General features: G+C 42.2%; 1 protein-coding gene across 1 annotated transcript in view; it reads left to right on the forward strand.

Annotated features, from left to right (window-relative positions):
- CFAP61 (cilia and flagella associated protein 61) overlaps positions 1 to 20,518 on the forward strand; it is a 295,349-nt gene that overhangs the window by 230,695 nt on the left and 44,136 nt on the right. Inside the window, exon 25 of the mRNA XM_045805725.2 lies at positions 4,011 to 4,216. Within this exon, the coding sequence (XP_045661681.1) occupies positions 4,011 to 4,216 (206 nt within the window). The remainder of the gene's footprint in view (positions 1 to 4,010; positions 4,217 to 20,518) is intronic.

Consider the following 20,518-nt stretch of genomic DNA (forward strand, 5'->3'; position numbering starts at 1 on the left):
AGCTCTGAGAGGTAACCTGACAAAAAGAAGAAAGGAGACCCCTACATAATAAACTAATTTACAGATTCCAGTCCACATGCTTTGTTGGCTTATACACCATGGAATAGAGAAATTTGTCACAACAAATTCTGCCTTGGATACCATCAAATTTAAAATTGTGTGTTCATCATGAGAGAAGGGGACTTGATTTCTTGCACACCAAGTCTGATTACTCCTGTGTCTTCCATTTGGCATGAATTCCAGAGCCATTTTCCAACCTTTGTCAAAATCATAAAGGAACTCGAAAGGATAATTGTATTCAGGAAAAAAGGAAGGGGGAAACATACTACACCAGAACCAGTTACTCTGCCAAAATCTTAAATTCAAGATCCACATTTTAAAAAAAAGATCCACATTTCCTAACAATTTACTTATTACTTAAAATAAAGGAAGCAACTAGACACATCCCACAGAATTGGAAAGTGTATGAAATCATCATCATTACTTCAAAATCCCTTATGGGGTGCCAGGGCTGGAAGCTGCCTCAAGCCATCACTTCGTGGAGTGATTTTCTGTGACGATAGGCAGAAAGAGTTCTGGACTTCACTGGATGTTCCTAGTCTGTCAGTAACTGTGACTAGGAATGACCTAGAAAATTCATATAAGTCTGCCTGGCCCTATAAAGAGTAATTTGTGTCTGAGAAGCCCATCTGTAGATGGCTTGTCTTTAATGTCAATGCAAAATATTTCGATGTGTTCCACATTCCCAGAACGGCCCCCTGGTTATGCTAACACAGTGCCAGATCTCATTAAAATGGACAAAATTACTTCCATAGCTGAGATTAGCTCTCTTAACACAGCATGGTCATTTTTTTCCACTATAGTATGGTCTCTTTCTGTCCTCTGAAAGCCCTCATAGCTATAATGTGTGAAAACATACAGAGGCAATCCAAAGATTGTCATTCAATCTTTAAATTAAAAAATAAGACCAAACAACGCCCAACAGATACCATGACGACAAATCATTGAAAGTGATGCTGACCGTATCACCCTCCTGTGGAGCAACCTGGCCCAGCTCCGCAAAAACTTGTCAGGACACCACTAACTCAGTTACGGTGGAGCTCGTGTTGAGATACTCAGCCTTGGCCAAATCAGTCCCCCTAAATGCAGAGTCCTCGTGAGCAGAAATGAAACGCTTTGTAAAGTCAAAGGCCATCACATGGGTGGATCACAAGTTGTGCCCCTTTGATGCCTGGGTTACCTTCCTTAATCCCACAGCTTAAAGAAACTTTAAAAGAGAAGGTGGAAGGGCCAACACCTTGTGGGACTGTGGACTCTGCCTTCCAGTGAGCCCTGAGGAAACCTGGCACTAAATCTATGCTGGAGCTGTTGGCAGTGCCATCTCTCCTGGACCTGCCAGCTGCCCTACCACCGCCAAGGCCAGGGAGCGGCCCCTCCTCAGAGACTCACTCGATTTTCCACCATGGCACCCCTCCTGAGAAAGGTCACATGGAAGGGAGGCAACTAAGCCTCAAGTTGTTGGCCAAACTCAAATGGTCTTTAAAGTCTTGTATTAAATCTTAAGAACACATGTGGCAGGCACATTCTTCACTCTCATGGCACCTTGTGTATTTAATTCAGAAATAGTTTTTGTGCGATGGGCTGCTAGGTAAGGCTGACCCTACTATGTCACATGCCCCAATCTGGGAGGTGTTCATTGCACAGTCTGAGAAGTCAAGACTTGAGGAAACACACCTGATGGAAGAAAGTCTGTGGGGCTATCTAGGACTAGAGAAGTACTTGCGGCAGGAGTACAGGGTGAGGAGATGATCGGATAAGGAGAGCAGGTGGTCTGCAGCCAGTGGCTCAAGCCTGGCCTTTTCCAGACTCTTCTTGAGTCCAGACAAGCCCCACTCTTCTGCACCAGACTCCTCCCTCCCAGGGTCCCTCCTTCTTCCCTCCCTCCCTTCCTCCCTCCCTTCCTTCCTTCCTTCCTTCCTTCCTTCCTTCCTTCCTTCCTTCCTTCCTTCCTTCCTTCTCCCTTGCTTCTTCTACTTTGTTTCATTTCTCTTTCTCTCTCTCCCTGTCTGATTCCTTGCCACAACACAACCGCTGTATTTAAAAATAACTTTTTACCATGTTAGAAGTGATAGTCATTTTTAAAAAATAGAAACAACAGATAGTTAAATGAGCAGAAAGAGAAACACTAACAGTGACCCAGTCTGTCAACCAGAGAAATGGATGATTTGAATGGTTTGTTAAAGTGTGGTAGAAAAACAAATAGAATGATACTATGGATGTTTATAAAAATAGAACAATACTGTGTAAGTTATAAAATATAACTTTTTTTTTAAAGATTTTATTTATTTATTCGACAGAGATAGAGACAGCCAGCGAGAGAGGGAACACAAGCAGGTGAAGTGGGAGAGGAAGAAGCAGGCTCATAGCGGAGGAGCCTGATGTGGGGCTCGATCCCAGAACGCTAGGATCACGCCCTGAGCCGAAGGCAGACGCTTAACTGCTGTGCCACCCAGGCACCCCTAAAATATAACTTTTATACTATACTTCTGTAGTATCAAATGTACTGTAAACCTATTTTCCTGTTGAGGAATATAGTTTACCAAGGACTTTTGTTGGAGGTGTTGCATCCCATTGTGTGGATGTACCATTGTCCTGTTAGCTGATGCCTTCCATGTTGCTAAGGAGGTAGATTTCCTGTCTGTATCCATCCATCTCTGTGAGTGATGGATGACTTGCACCTCTCTCGAGGTGCCACCCCCCCAAACCTTTTCCTAAGCTATATCTGCTCTCTCCCTGACCCCCAGATACCCAGTTTTGCCCACATAGTTGGGGTTGGCCCAGGGTTTACCTGACATCCCTCCTGTATATCTCACTGTGTGCCCTTTCCATTGGCTGATTCCTCCCCAGGGCTTTGCCATGTGATGCCCAAACACCCACCAGTTGTTTCAATTTATTTAAAAATTCAGTTAAACCATGTGTCCTTACTTAGACAAAATCCCCAGGGGATGTCCAGGACTAAGTAAATGTTTGGGATCAGTGTAGTCCAACTTGCCTTGGATTTCTAAAATGCCACATTCAAGTGCAGAGCAAAAGCTTAAATCTATATGCTCTCAGGAAAGCTTTATTGAATGTAACTGTGTACTAAGTTCAGAGTCTAGAGGCAAAGTGCACATTCAGCTGCCACCAACAGAACCCTGTTTTTCCACTGAGGGTTCTCAGTTTGGGTGTCTGAGCTGGTGGGAAGCATGTCTCTGGTTGGTAGGTCGGTAGTCATTAGGGGCTGAAATAGAAAAAGTGATCGTAACATGGGATTTATCTTCCCTTTTCATGTGGGTTTATACTGCAATTTTAGCCAGCTTCTAGGGGACACAAAGCCATGCATCCGCACCTTTAACAACTTACAAACTAACAAGTAGCCTGCAGCACGTACATGTGTGCTTCCTGCCCATGAACTTGAACCTTCTTCCTGGGAACAGACCTGACCAAACAGCTGAACCTCCCCAAACCCAGCTGGCAAGGAGTCATCTTTTACTTGTTTCTTTTGCTTACATAAACTTTTTTTGAAAGTCTGAAATTCTTTCCGATCACTGTTGACTAGACGGTTTTCATCAAAACAGTGCTGTGAAAAAATTTTAAAAATTAACAGACTTAACACACCTCACAGAAGAGAATAAACCCAGTTCCTTGTACCAGCTGTGCGAGGTATTGAATAGCAGAGAATTGGTTGTAACCTAGCAACTGATTTAGAAACGTGGAACAATGCAATCACAGTTTAAAATATCCTGAGGAACATTTAATCATTAAGTCCAGTATGTGGTTTCTGACACAGGGTTAGCTTCTGTTGAGTTTAGTCAATATCAATTACTGTCATTCGTAATGTGTGATAAGATGTAACCTGTCTGTTATATATGAAAAATATATTGCTATGATAAAGTTCCCAAAGTCCAGAAATGTTTCTAACGTTGTTTTTTTTTTTTTTTTTGATACCCCCCACTCTTCACCCCCACCAGGGTTTAGAAATAGTAACAGGTAATGCAAAAAATGGGACTTACTTCCGAATACATATTAACAAGTATAAAATGGTGGAAACCATCACATGCCTTTCTAAAGAGCCTTTCCCTGCCTCCAACTACATCCGCCTATTTGGCCAGCACGAGCAACTTCTCAACAACCTATGTGCTCGGTACGAGGACAAGCTGATCCCAGATCTCTACAGGTAAGTTAAACATTACACTTTACTAATAGGAAATGCAAACATTTATAATGTCTTGTGAATGAGGGATGTGTTTTGCGATGCACCAGAGAGCCAAATGGGAACCCATGGGAGAGGCTAGAGTGGCAGAAATTTAATTCTAAGATAACAGAGAGTATCTGACTACTAGCATTGGCCTGAGAGTGGAGGGTCACATGGAGAAATGCATGGACTCTTGACATGTCCACATATGGTCCCCATGGCCACGCACAGGCCTGGATCCCAGATGCATCCAAGCACAGTCTTCACACCACAGACAGGCCTAGATGAGACGATACTCAAGTCCCTTTACATGGGGCTGCTAAGAGAAGTCAGAAGTTGAAGAGGGAGATTTGGGAGAAGGATATGGAAGCACTTGGGCCTGGTGGGAATTCTACAACCACAGACAGGCTATTTGTGACCCCAGACTTCCTCCCAGCATGTGCTCAAGCAAAGGAGGCGGCCATTTGTATAAGACATTAAGGGAATTCTGCACTGCAGGGTGGTTAGACTGGGTGATCTGTGACTCTGTCTTTTCAAATGCTAAGACAGTTTTTCATCCTATACTCTTGGGAGGGCTAGAATTTTAGAGTAGAAAGCTATTCCTGGACACAGTGTGTTGCTTAGAAAGGTGAGGAGAACTTCCTTCTCTGCACAAAACAAGATAATGACAGAGCCAGTATCAGATACAGATGTAAGACATAAGTCATAGAATTCCAGGGTCCTCAATACCCAAGGCAGCAACTGCTAGGATCAGGAACAATCTCTCTTTCCTTCTAAAAGTGTGTTTAAATTGGGACATCTAGGTCGCTCAGTCAGTTAAGCACCTGCCTTCAGCTCAGGTCATGATCCCAGGTCCTGGGATCAAGCCCCGCTTTGGGGTCCATGCTCAGCAGAGAGACTACTCCCCTTCTCTTTCCCCCCACCCCCTGCTCATGCTCGCTCTCTCTCTCTCTCTCAAATAAAATCTTTCAAAAATATGTTTAAATTGTAGAGTTCATCATACAAATGATAAAGTATATAAAACATGTATGTACACTTTCAGGGAAAAACAATACCAGAATTCTGTGTCCCTCCCACCTTTTTTTTTTTAATTATTTATGTATTTGAGAGAGAGAAAGAGAGCACAAGCAGAAAGAGTGGCAGAGGGAGAGGGAGAAGCAGGCTCCCTGCTGAGCAGGGATCCCAACTCGGGGCTCGATCCCAGGACCCTGAAATCATGACCTGAGCTGAAGGCAGATGCTTAACCAACTAAGTCACCCAGGTGCCCTGGCCCTCCCACCTCTCTAAGAAAGAATTCCTGGGGGTGTCTGGGTAGCACAGTCTGTTAAGCATCTGACTCTTGATTTCTGCTCAGGTTATCATCACAGGGTTGAGAGATCCAGCCCCTGTCTGGCTCTATGCTCAGCAGGGAGTCTACTTGAGATTCTCTCTCCCTCTTCCCCCCTCCCACTTATGCTCATGCTCACTCTCTCTCTCTAAAATTTAAAAAAAAAATTTTTAAAGAAAGAACTCCTTACTTCAAAATGTTAGAAGCCCTCTCTCTTCACACCTGCTTGGTGTCCTTGGAGGTAACAACTATCATGAGGATTATTTAATCACTCCCTTTCTTTCCTATAAAGCAGGGAATCAGCAAACTTTCTCTACAAAGGGCCAAATGGTAAATATTTTCAGCTCTGTGGGCTGTACAACCTCATCACAAGTATTCACTTCTACTGTTGTAGTGTGACTGTAGCCACAGACAATACATAAGCAATCAGACGTGGCTGTGTCCCAATAAAACTTTATACCAAAGCAAGCGCCAGGCCAACCCTTGTTTTAAAAGTGTACCACATAGATATGATTTCCTAAATAATAAATTAATTTGTTTTGCTTACTTTTGAATCAATTCCATGGCTGGGTAGAAAAAGTCAACACTCCCTCTCACACCGTTTGTTTACCCTGCTGTATAATATTCCCCTGCTCTACTGTCACAGCTCATTCGTCTGTTCGACTGATTGACGTTTAACTTGTTCCCAGCTCGGTGCCATCACAAACAATGCATGGACACTTTGGGCACACCTCATGTGTGAGGACTTCTCTTGGGTATATTAGGTGGTGCTGAATTTTTCCCCAAAGTAGTTGTATCTACATAAACTCCCTCCCTCAGTGCTGGAGAATGCCTCCAAGGCCCAGTCAGTCTGTGGCACAGTTGGATTTTAAAATGTGGTCATTCTGGTGGTGTGGAAAGGTATCCTCCTGTGGTTTTAATTTCCCTGCCCTGACTTGTAACACAACTCAGTGTCTTTTCCTTTGTTCATGGGCCATTCGTGATAGTTTCTGGGAAACGCCTGTTTGTGACATTTGTCCATTTTTCTTTTGGGTTGTCTTCGTACTCATTCACAGGAGTCATTTATACACTCTGGATGCACACTCATGTTAGTTACATATTTTTAACATTTTGAGCCTTGTCTTCTCACTTTATGGTATCAATTAACAGAATTAAAATGAAATTCTTAATTTTAGTGTAATCTGTTCATCTTCTTCAGGGTGTCTTGGATGTTTTTGTCCCTTTCCTCTTCTAATAGTTTTATAGTACACGCGTGAAGCTCTATGAAAAGCCCCACTGGATTTGATAAGAAATGCACTGAACCTTAGATCAATTCGGTGAGAATTGACATCTGTCATAATTTGACATCTTTGATATTAAGCCCATATGTTATGATATAACATAGTATAGGCCTTGGTTTATTTAGGTCTCTTTAGTATCCTTCAATAAAGATTTAAAATTTTCTCCATGATGTCTTGCAAAATTTTTGTTTGGTAAAATCCAAAGTGCTTTGTATTTTTATTGCTGTTGTAAATAATCATTTGCTTATTGACTGCTGCTATATAGTGCATAGAAATGCACTTTCATATGGTTTCACATTCTGCAAATTTGCTAAACTTTCTCATTTATTCAGATCATTTCCCTATAATATTGTTATAGATTTTCCACATAGAAAAATTATATCATCTGCAAATAATGACAATTTGTTTCCTCTTTTCCAATCTTTGTAGCTTTTATTTCTTTTTCTTACTTGCTACAGTGGCTAAGCTTTGCAGTAAAAGGTAGGACAGAAGTAGTGAGAGATGGCACCCTTGCCTCACTCTTAATTTTAAAGGGAATATATATGTTCAATATGAAGTGTATGACATTTGTCATATATTTTGTGGATGCCCTTTATCAAGATAAGAAAGTTTCTTTTTATTACTGGCTTGCTAAGCATTTTTATCACGCATGGATTTTTATTGTTTTACACAAAGAGTACTTAATTTCTGAAAGCTTTCATATATGAGGATATTTTCCTACATGCCTCCAATTATAAACTATATTTTGGTATAATATCAAATTAGGTAAAGTATCAAATTTCTTAATCATAGGCTTTCCCGCCTCAATCTTTATAGACTTGACTCCAATCTTTATTTAAAACGAAGAAAAATACAAGTATTTAGAAAACGAATGCATTTGTTCCATAGCATGTGCATAGGATTTTATTGTTGCTTTAACCTTACCCAAAATATTGAACTAGAGGGGAATCAGTTGATTGTTAAAGAAAATTTTTACTCGATGGGCAGCTGTATGCCTAGTCTTCTTTGAAAAGAAAATGTTTTCACATTTGACCAAATTCAAAAGCCCTAGCCGGTTTGTTTTTCCTGGAGAAGAAGGTGGTGCTGAAACAGACAGACGCTGCAAGCTTGGGACCACTGGTCGGGGCGCAGCTGTTAACTGATGATGGTAATAATTTTAAAAGTTAATTTGATTTGCTAAGAGTGAATATTTGGGATGGCAAAATGAGACAACACTAGGACGGGCCATATCCGGATGTGCCAACTGCCATCTGTAAGAAAGAAGCAAGGCGGGCAGGAAGATGGTGGCCGATCATCGGAGGTCACTGATCATGGTTAAGTGACGTTCGGAGGCCATTGTCATGCCTTGTCAGTCACTCCCACATGTGTGTTAGCGTGTACGTGCAGCTGTGGCCGCATTCTTTTCAAGTGCCACGAAATGCTGCCAGGCCCCAATGCTAATTCTTGGCCCACCACTGCCTGCCCTGTCTGTTGTGAGACAGACTGGCAAGGTTCTTTGCAAGCAGGAAGGGCAAATGGTTTCGCTTATTTTGGCCCTAGCGTGATTACCGATTATTGCCCTGACCTTGGCAACACCGGCAATATTCTTGTTCAAATCCCGGCCAGTTTCGGTCCACCACGTCTAGGGCCACCATCCTGCATGCCGGGAGGGCTAACCATCAACCAGCCGCTCCGTCTTCTGCAAGATGGACGAGATGTCAAGAGCAGGTTCCTCCTGGGGTTCAAAGAACCCCTCGGGAGACTTTTCCTCCATTTTCCCCAACCCGTTCCCACCTCATCGAGGGCCAAGACAGAGCAGACACTGGCAGCACCAGCGGGAACAGTGGCAGCCACGGGGGCAGATGCTCTAGCAGTCGAGGCCTCGTGAGCGCTGACTCTGGCTGCCTGCGGAGGGGCTCGCTTGGAGCCATTGGGAAACACGTGGTGGTGGCTGAGCCGTCCGCCACCGTGTACACGGTTGGACAGCTGCCACAGGACAGCAGTGCAGCTGAGGGTCCAGGGCCCAGGCTGGCTTGGATTTTATTCTTTGTTTTCACCTTGGAGTGCCAGTACAAATCCACCACTGGTGACTTTGTGTGTGTGCGTGAGTGTGTGTGTGTGCGTGAGTGTGTGTGTGTGTGTGTATGTATGTGTATGCATATAAGACGGAGAGAAATAAATCCATCGACTGATTGGCTTACCACTTTGGAAAAAGAATGGAGCCCATTCTTATCATTTATTCCTTTCTGAACCAGTCCACATTTAAAGTCATGGACTCTGCGAAACAAACTGAGGGCTTCAGAGGGGAGGGGGGTGGGGGAATGGGGATAGGCTGGTGATGGGTAGTAAGGAGGGCACGTATTGCATGGTGCACTGGGTGTTATACGCAACTAATGAGTCATGGAACTTTACATCAAAAACCAGGGATGTACTGTATGATGACTAATATAATATAATAAAAAATATTACTATTAAAAAAATTAAATAAAAATTTTTTAAAAATAATAAATAAAGTCACGCAACAAATGTGCGACTAGAATGTACTCTTCCCCTGAGGAGTACTGCGTCCCGCAGCGTCTCCTGTGTGAGCACACACGCGTCCCACAAAGCTTGCAAAGCCCAGCCTGCTGAGTCCCGTGACAGTGTTTAGATGAGAAGCCCCTCCCACCCTGCTGGTACTGTTCCTCCCTCGGGACATGGGGGCAGAAGGAGCTTCCAAGAGGCTGTCAGAAGTCACAAAATGGGAACTGGGATGGAGGGGGGAGAGGCGAGGTGAGGCTGAGGCTGTTTCCCGAGAAGTCTGCTGCAGGCTTTAACAAGGCATGTCCCGTGCCCACTCTTCTTTCTTAACTCTGCCTCATCCTCATTTCCCCCACTTATGGATGGCCCTGCAAAAACAAGGTCTTGCCTACTGAATCCCTCCCCCCCCCCCTATATTAATTAACAGTCTGTAGTATCCTTTTTCCTGGCGGCGTGAATACGTCTTGCCCCAGCTTCTTTGTGTGAGCCTATCAGATGCTCATAAACCTTGATTAAATCACCTCTTTTCACATCTTAACATGCTCCGCTCTCAAAGACTGCCCTCACATGGCCCTCTCCTCCTGCGAGCCCCGCCGCCCTCCACACTTCCCCAAACACTCGAATGGCCTATTTTTAGTGGGTAAGTGCTGCTGTGCACAATATTCTACATGGGATTTGAGCAAGCCCTTTAAAAGGCTGCCATTACCGTTTGAACTATGAATCTCCAGAAGTTACTCCCTTAGGAAAGCTGCCTTGTGCAGTCTCTGTCTCCAGAGCTGTTAAGGAGGACACTGCCAACGCACATTGTCACCTAATTCACTTATTAGACTCCAATTGGAGTCATTTAATCATGACTTAAATGTTTGTCTGTTCCTGTGCAGTCAGTGGCCTTGTGCTGTGTCCAGTAGAAAAATCACACACTAAATTCTAGGTGCGCATTTTTCCAGACTCCTCAAAATTCCTTGAAATACGACTGCCCACTCCAGCTTGTCAATTTTTTTTTTCTTACGTACCTAAAAATTGCTGGGTAATCGTTCTCCCAAAATGCAAACTTCCCTGTTGGCCATTTACTGAGTCACCCACCTGCCTTTCTGTAGAGTGTTTGAAGTGTTCCTGCTTCTCTGTTTCATTTCACATGCCACCAGGTTGCATTTGATAGCCTAATAAATAGGAATTCTTTTTCAGATGATTTGCTGAAATCAAAGTCCCCTCTCTTCATTTTGCTTCCCGGTCATTTAATTACAATCTTTTTCTCCACTCTGAAAGGTGATTTTGAATGGGTGTGCACACACGCTCCATCTGGGGCTCCTCACTGGTCATTCCCTGTCCCCCTTGCTCTAACAGGCAGCTTCCTGCCCAGTGCTGTTTCTCATACGATCACACAGCCTTGAAGCTGAACCTGTATACTTGAACATCCCTCTTTACTGAGATGGTGAATCTTAGATCTGGAAGTATAGACCAATGTGGGGACCGAATTCCATGTGACACAATATATGTTCATTTTCACTTGTAATATTGCTCTAATTAAAAGACTAGGTTTTTTTTTCCCTAGTATATGTCACTTCCCTCCTTCCCACTGTGACATTCATTTGTGTAGAATTAGCCCTTCCTAGGGATGAAAAGCAAGATTGGTTTGAACCATCCTAAAATTATAGCCAGTACAAGTCCCTTCAGATGTCCATGCCAAAAATCATAATGTGAAAGAAAAATAAACACACCCATTCACATAGTCAGGAATGAGCACCATAGGGCTTTGCATAAAGTATGGAGCTTTTTTTTTTTTATCAAAGTATAACTGACATACAATATCCTCTTAGTACATCATAGTGATTCAATATTTTTATACATTATTAAATCATCCCCATAATACATATAATTAGCATCTGTCACCATACAAAGTTATTATAATATTATTGACTATATTCTCTGTGCTGTTCATATATCCCCATGACTTCCATTATGTATATATACACCACATATTTATCCATTCATCTGTGAATGGACACTTGGGTTGCTTCTATATCTTGGCTATTGTAAATAATGCTTCAATAAAAGTAAGGGTGTGTATATCTTTTCAAATTAGTGTTTTCATTTTCTTTGGGTAAATACCCAATAGTGTAATTGGTGGATCACATGATAATTCTATTTTTAATTTCTTGAGGAACCTCCATACGGTTTTCTGCAGTGGCTGTACCAGTTTGCATTCCCACCAACAGTGCATGAGGGTTCCTTTATCTCCACACTCTTGCCAACACTTGTTATTTCTTGACTTTTTGATTGTAGCCATTTTGACTGGTGTGAGGTGATATCTCATTGTGGTTTTGATTTGCATTACCCTGATGATGAGTGATGTTAACCATCTTTTCATGTGTCTATTGGCCATCTGGATGTCTTTGTAAAAATGTCTGTTCGTGTCCTCTGCCCATTTTTAATTGGATTATTTTTGGTGTTAAGTTGTGTAAGTTCTTTAAATATATTTTGGATACAAATCCCTTACTAGATATATCATTTGCATATATCTCCCCCCATTCAGTAGGTTGCCTTTTTATTTTGTTGATGGTTTCATTCACTGTGCAAAAGCTTGTTATTTTGCTGTAGTCCCAGTGGTTTAATTTTGCTTTTGTTTCCGTTGGCAAAGGAGACATAGCTAGAAAAAATGTTTCTATGGCTGATGTCAAATAGATTTCTGCTTATGTTTTCTTCTAGGAAGTTTATGTTTTCAGGTCTCACATTTAGATCTTTAATCCACTCCGAGTTTATTTTTGTGTGTGGTGTAAGACAGTGGTCCAGTTTCATTCTTTTGCATGTAGCTGTCCAGTTTTACCAACACCATTTGTTGAAGAGACTGTCTTTTTCCCATTGGATATTTTTCCTGCTTTGTCATACGTTAATTGATCATAAAAGGATGGATTTATTTCTGGGCTGTTTGTTCTGTTCTATTGGTCTATATGTCTATTTCTGTGTCAGTACCATACTGTTTTTGATTACTACAGATTTGTATTATATCTTGAAATCTGTGATTGTGATACCTTCAGTTTTGTTCCTCTCTTTCAAGATTGCTTTGGCTGCTTGGGGTCTTTTGTGGCCCCATGCAAATTTTAGGATAATTCTAGTTCTGTGAAAAATGTTAGTGTTTTGATAGGGATTGCATTGAATCTGTAGATTGCTTTGGGTGATATGGGCATCTTAACAATATTGGTTGTCCCAATTCATATCTTTCCATTTGTTTTTTGTCTTCTTCAATTTCTTTCACCAATGTGTTATAGTTTTCAGAGCAGAAGTCTTTCACCTCCTGGTTAAGTTTATTCCTAGGTATTTTATTATTTTGGGTACAATTGTAAATGAGATTGTTTTCTTAATTTCTTTCTGCTACTTCATTATTGGTGTATAGAAATACAACAGATGTCTGTATATTAATTTTGTATCCTGTGAATTTACTAAATTCATTTATCAGTTTTAGTAGTTTTTTGGTGGGGTCTTCCAGGTTTAATTTATATAGTATCACGTCATCTATAAATAGTGCAAGTTTTACTTCTTCCTTATCAATTTGGATGCCTTTTATTCCTTTTTCTTGTCTGATTGCTGTGGCTAGGACTTCCAGTACTGTACTGAATAAAAGTGGTGGGAGTGTCTTGTTCCTGACCTTAGGGGGAAAGCTCTTGATTTTTTACGGAAAGGTATAAATTCTTATTTCAAGTGCCTCAGTCTTATTCATGCTAGTAAGAATCTCTGCCTTGAGGATAGTGCCTGTGAATGAATGCAAGAGAAAGGAGTATCCCATCCCATAGCCAAGATTTTTTTTTTAATATTAAGGGCTTTTATTAATGAGAATTTAAAGCCAGCAAACTCATTACCCACTAACATCAATCTAACATTTGAGATGAGGGGTGGGAACTCACATTTATTAATGGATCACTCTTCACCAGATCTCTCTACCCACCTTATCGAATATGAACTCCCATAGTCCTTGTATCATCCCTTCCAAGTGGGCATTATTACCTCATAAAATGGAGGAAACTGATAGTCTCCATACTACACAAGAAAACCAGTGTTTTCATTATCTGAAAGGAAATGTGTATGTTTAAATCACATATTAATACCCAGGGAGAAAATTTCAGTGCAGGGATGACCCTGCATTCCAAAATACTGTGCTGCATGTGAACTGTACATGAATAAATCACATAAAGTGTAAGGCATAACTCATATACGTGTCTATTGGACCAGATCTACAGTATTATTTAAAAATTCAGGCTTTCCACCAAGCTTTATAAAAACAAGGAAATATCTCATGGCAAGACTACTCCAGCAACCTCTAAGTTATCTGTAACCCCCATCTCCATAGCTGCTATGCTGGCCACCATCTTTGTCATGTTGTACCTGTGTACTCGTGGTATATATTCTAAGAGAATTTAGTTCAAAGTGTTTAAAAGTGGATTATTCTCTTTCCTTAGAGTGCAAAGAACACTGGGCTAAAACAGAGCGTTCAATTCTTGCACCGTTGCTTATTAGCTTTGTGAATTTGGGGCAAGCCATCTTACCTCACTGAGCACCAGTTTCCTAATCTATGAAGGGGAGATGTAATTTATGATAAACTTTCCTTCATCACAAGGTAAAAGCAGATGATGATGTAAAAGTATTTAAAGATGTGAAGTACTCTACAAGTGCAAAATGTTGTAATTACTTTAGCTCAAGTGTTCACGTGTGCTACAAGTCCATATTAGCCTTCTTGGAAAGGAAGACATTTTCAGGCTTTTATGCAATATTTCTTCTCCCTCCAAAATTAATGTAAATTTAGGAAAATTTAGTGTTTCTTTTAAAAATTCAAGCTAACAAATGTTTTCAAATTGCATTATTAAAGCACTTGCTGTATTTTATTTTTTTAATTATGTATCTGGAGGTACCTATGAGATTTCACATTCTCTCTTTTTTTTTTTTCCCAGAGTCATACTCTGAGGAAAAAAACTACTCAGGGTGAGGTCATTATCAAGAATTAAATAAGTGTGAAATCAGGTGCTTTCAATCAGTAATTCAATTAGTAATGTATGAAGACTAGACTCAACAGCATACCTCCCAGGGTACTTTATAGCAGAGGAATGGATCAAAGGTTTCTATATAAGAAATGCATAAAGACATTTCATTTCAAACCATGGGCACCAAAAGCAACCAAGTAGGTTTAGAATATCATTGAAAGTTGAAACTGAACTATCTGAGTTATAAAGGAGGTCTAGAATCTAATACATAGTTTTAAAAAAATGCTTTGGAAAATTGTTTCACACATTGTCAAGAGTTACAAACACCTTAGATGTGCACTGTCCCAAATGATAGCCAATTGCCAGATGTGACAATTTAGATTTTATAAATAGAAAGATTAAATAAAATTTAAAGTTCAGTATTGCAGTCACACTTGCCATGTTTCACAGGCTCAACAGCTACATGTAGCTAGTGGCTACCACAGCACACAGCAGATGATTTGCATCATTGTGAAAAGTTCTCTTGGACAGCGATGCTGTAGACCGGTCACATTCAAGGGATTTGTGATCAGCGGTGTTGGGCCTCTCTCTGAAAACGCTTTCCTAAAATGCTAATCACCAGCCCCATTTGGTTGTGAGCCCCTGCTGTGCAGATATGGTACTAATAGATGGGTGCTCAGTGAAGGCCCAGTGGGTAGAAGGAGGAAATGATTTCTGTCTCTACCTGCTTTGTGGGGTCCCCTGGGAAGAAAATCCCCCCCAGATCACGTGCCAAAGGTGAACAGATGGGGAGAGAGGGTAGCATGGGAGAAGGGGCGGAGCAGGCAAGCTCTCTGGCATATTTGGTCACAGTGTAGGCAAGCCAAGAGGCACCACATATGTCCTTCCTGCCCATTTATGCTTGTGTACAGCCCAACTTCCTCACCAGTTATGCATGGCAGCCTCAGTGACTAACATCCTATCCTGTTGTCAGATTGCAGGTCTTGGTTTGGGGTTCAGGAGATGTAACAGGTGTTTAAAACTGACTTTTGTCCCTTTGAGAATCTTTGCAATATCACTTTTCAAAATTTTGCTGCAGGAGTTAAAGTTCTTTATAGATTTTCTTCCTCCTTCTCATCTGGCAGCATGTAGGTTGAAGGTTATTATTTATGAGTCTAAAATAATAGCTAATGAGCCAATGGTTATCTACAAGGCTAGTAAATTGCTTTAGTATAAATACCTCTTTACCAAGCTCCAGGAAGCAACTGAGTTGTTCTATTGTTATTGGAATTGTTAAAATAAATACATTTCAGAAATCATGTTTTCACTCTACTGAACCATGAGAAGAAAATGGCCTGTCTGCCTGAATTTTCTGTGGCAAACTAACAATTGCAAAAAGATGCTTTGAAGCCAACTGGCCAGCATGGAGTTATCACGCATGAAACATTCTCATTCCTTCCCTCCTAAGCCTGGATCTTTTTATGTTTCTTTTTGAGGATTATTTTGTATATATTTGCTTATTTTTTAGTATTTTCCATTACAAAAACAATACAGGCTTATTATAGAAAATTTAGAAAAATATTTTAAAAGCTAAGTGGAATACAAAACCCAACCTAATCTCCCTACTTAGAGCATATTTAGGATGGTTAAGCTATTTGAGATGAGAAGAGTTGAATGATAACTGCTGATTGCTCCTAGAATGAAGACCTGCAATAAGTTCATGGACAGTATGACTTGTCTCTCTTGGAACCTAGGTGCTAGGAAAGATCTTAATTGCAGACCAGCACACTCATCTCATAAATGAGAAACCCAAAGTGGCAGGGCTCGCCACCAGTCACAACCAAGACACTGGCATCAGTAACACTGGAACTACAGTCCCTTGACTCTCAGTTGCATTCCCTTTACACAGGGACAAGAGTAATATGTTTTCCATTGTGCAGTGACATGCTTTAGAGAAAGCACCTGCTTGGAACATGAGAATAATTTTTCTCCTCTGACAAAATACTGCAGGAGATGCCCAGGATAATTCATGTGTGCAGGAAGAAAATATTAGAACCTCTATTTGTATTTGTATTTTTTTAAAAAATAGAGAGGAATCAAACATTATTAGTATTTGAAGTATAGTTACTGGCACCTTCTTGGGCCAGATGAAAGACAGATATGCGTTCTACAGGGACTCCACATATCCAGGGTTGCAGGGAGATGTCACAGCATAGAGGGATCAACCTTATTAGTGAACTTTGGAATGTACTGTAGCTTTTGTGTATCTGGTTCTGTGGATTTATAGATACTCTATGGTTTTAACTAAACTAACCTTCACAAAATGGACAAGATCATTTAAAGGACTCCTTCAAAGAAACCACAGGTTGAAAATCCTGATAAAGCATGCATGAGTGAGCCAGGAAATGACAGAATCAGTGTCTCATACTCCTCATTTAGGCTCTTTACTGGCTTCATTAGGAGTACATATAATTCAGTTGCAGACAAGAGAATCCTCTCTGACTAGTTCAAACAGGAGGTGAGGTACTGCTAGTTATGGGTAGTTTATAAAAATGCCTTGAATGGGCTGAAGGCTTTAATCTGACTTCCAGGAAAATTTTAGAAAATGGCTTTGCATACCTGGCCAATCTTTGCCACAGTGAGGACCAACTCTGCGACCACGCCTCTCTGCCACAGTCCACACCAGCAAAATGGGTACCCTAAGTCCTGCCTCTTGCTGCCTATTGCTACAGCCAGTGCCAGACAATACCATGACAAGGCTTACCAGAAAAGCAAGGAAAATAGTGGAAGCAGAGTCTCCACCTCAGTGATGTTCACATCCACCTTCCAAGTCTTGCATGAAGGTGTCTCTTTGGAGGAAGCTTGGTCCCATGTAGAACCCAGATTATAGACTCACTTCCATGTAGAACCCACATTTCCACTATCTGGGAAATGTAGTCTTTCATTTTTCTGCCTGTGATATTTTGGGTAAGTCATGCTACAAGAGGTCTGAGATGTGGCTGGCTGAGCTAGTCTGCATTATCTCCAATAACTGGCTAATCAAACTTACCAGAAGTCAGTCCCCCCAAATACAAAACTATCATTAAGAAGACTACTTAAAATTTAGGTTTACATCTATTATCAATGAATTTATTATCACTAAGGATGAACTTTGCCCTAATTATATACAGGTCAACAAACCCCTGTCCAAAATCCTGGGAGCAGATGTTATAGCATTCCATATATATATATATATACACACACACACACACACACACACATATATATATATATACACACACACACACACATATATATATATATACACACACACACACACACACATATATATACACACACACACACACATACACTCAAATAAAAAAGTAAAAAAAAAAATAAAAAAATTATTTGGGGAACAGATTTACCCTCTCACTTGAAACAACTAAAAACTGCACAAAATATTTTAAAGAAAAACATTGAATAAAGGATAGTGGATATAAGGCAATGAAGGACAGTGAATTCTGAGAGACTGGAAACAGATAAGATATACCCTCATTTGATCCAGCTTGTTGCCTTGAGAGAGTTTTGAGGCCAAGGCAAAGGGTGGAACCCAGCAGAAACCCTGCACTGAGGAATTAAGCTATGACCCTGGGGGGGGGGGGGCGGTGGGCAAGGTTGCTAGAGTTCTCAGAACAGGGTTCTGGGGAGGAGAGAGCTGCAGAGAGACAACCATGGAGATCTGCAGAAGGCCCCACTAGAGAACCCAGTTGAGTACTAATCAGTGTTTGCAGGTGAGGAAACTACCCAAGGTCAGGAAAGAATCACTCAAGAGGATTAAACGTCATGGTGCCCGATGCTCGCACAGAGCTGGGAACAATGCCTGTTCCAACCAGCCAGCTCGACGAAGCTCCAGATTCATGGGGCAGTGAATGGAGTACACACCATGGTCTCCTCAGTAATGAGAAAAACCAACAGGCATCCAAAGAAGCAAGAAAATACAACCCCTCATGAAGAGAAAAATGAATCAATTGAAACAAATCCAGAATTGACCCAGATGTCAGAATTATCAGACAAGCATATTAAAAGTTACTGTAGTTGTATTCCACATATTAAAAAGTTAAGTGATGTAGAAGGTATCTGTAAGACCCAAATCAAACTTCTAGAGATGAAAACTATAATGTCTAAGATGAAAAATTACCTTGGATCAGAGTAATGAAAATTAGACCTTGCTGAAGAAAAGATTAGTGAACTTGAATATATAACAGTTGAAACTACCCAAAATATTACTTATTTATGATCTCTCCAACCTAATGCATGGCATAACAACCCCCTCATATTACATAGACCGCCATATCATCCCCCAGCCACCATCTCTGAGTCATTCTCTATTCTCACTCTGTTTAACTTCTCTGTTAATTTACTCTCCCTATTGATAATCCCATTGTAACCCCAGTGTTATGGACTAAATTGTGTTCCCCAGAATCCATATGTTGAAGCCCTAATCCCCAATGTGACTATCTGGCAATAGGGTCTTTAGGAGTAATTAAGGTAAAAGGAGGGTCATAAGGGTGGTACCCTTATTTGGTAGGACTGTGGCCTTATAAGAAGAGGAAAAGAGAGATCTCTCTCTCTTTCTCCTTCATGTGAGGACACAGTGAGAAAACAGCCCTCTGCCAACCAGGCAGAGAATTCTTGCCAGAAACCATTGAAACCCAGAAACCATGGCACCCTGATCTTGACCTTCCAAGAAATACACTGCTGTTAAGTTCCCCAGTCTGTGGTATTTTGTTATGACAGCCTGAGCAAACTAAAACAGACTTACACCCCAAGTTTGGTGCTGCCATCCACTCAGGCAGAAGATTTTGCTGCTTCCAACAGCTGCTGGCCACGTTCTCCTCCAGCACTCCGGTTCAGCCACTGGGGAGTGACCTCCATGTCAGCTAGGCCTCGGTTCAGCCCCTGCTCCTGTCTTCACAGCAGCCTCAGGTTCCTTACTGGGGCATAAAGGGACTGTCCTGGTTCTCATTGGGTGGTCTTAATGTGCGAAAGGAGGGTGTACTCCTCAGCGGACACACCCAGGGGGGCCTCACCTACCAGGGCTGCCTTGCCTGCCAGGCCACTCCATTCCTCTAAGCTCCATTTCCCTTACCTGTGAAAGGGGCCTAGAACTGCTTCTTGGGGTGCTGCGAAGGCCACACGAGGTGAGGAGCAGAACTATGCGGCTCAGAGCCTGCCCTGGAGGAGCTGCCCCACCCTCGCTCACGGGGCTGCACTTCTACAGGAGCCCCCAGCCTGGGGGTGGTGCTGCCGCAGGTCCTGTGCACCCCCAGACCTGGTTCTGCGTGTGCTGCCCGGCGGTTTCCGGCACCCGCTCCGGACAACTCTGCAGAGCGACAGATGGCAGAGCCCCCGCATGGCCCCAGCCGCTTTTCCTTCCCTCCACAGACACTCTCCGTCCCCCACGCAGCAAACTCTGAGCTGTGTTTCATGACTTATTAGTCCCTCTATCTGGTAATTTGGGGAGAAGAGAGCACCAAATGCCACCAAGGCTGCCCCCGCCGTTGCTAATAGGAGCTGCGGTTTGGATCCCACGGCACCAGCTTGGCCCCAGCGGCTCCAGCAGCTGCCTGAGCGCTGTCTGCCAGGCCAGGCTACGTGCTGCAGGCTCCGAGGGCAGAATAGAGCCCAGCACAGTCACGCTGGGCTCCCGGAGGCTCGCAGCATTAATAATCTATAGTTCAATCATTAGGAGCAAATCCAAGTGAAATAGGAAAATATACACCACGCTGGAGGCCGCAAGGCTGCTGGGAGGTGGCTTCTCTGCTCTGTGGCAGGCTTAATGATTAGTTCCCAGCCACTAGCAGCCCCAGCTGACAAGCGGCGCCTGCAAGCTGTAGGCTTCTTGCACGTGATAATTGAACAAAGCGAGGATTCATTCAAGATATTAACACAGACTCTCTACCAGGGGTCTGCTGGGCTTGCCAGGCCCCTGAATTGAACCCTCTACAGTGCACCCTTGGAGGCTGTTCATTGGGTCAATTATTGCCCTCTGGACAGATCTGCAAGTGGGTCTTTCCAGATGCAGGGTCCAAGGCTGCTGAGGTCATGGCAAGGATTTAATAGATAAACTAATATAACCCCGCCCTGATTTCTCCAATTGTGAGCTGGGCCAAAGTGCTAACCTAGGCCTTTATGGCAACAGGTCCACCCGTAGCACTCTAAATAGGAAGATACTTGAAGTGGAAAA

Source organism: Ursus americanus, chromosome 22 (genome assembly GCF_024610735.1).
Source record: "Ursus americanus isolate L20-20 chromosome 22, mUrsAme1.1.p, whole genome shotgun sequence".
In the NCBI taxonomy this organism is placed as follows: Eukaryota; Metazoa; Chordata; class Mammalia; order Carnivora; family Ursidae; genus Ursus; species Ursus americanus.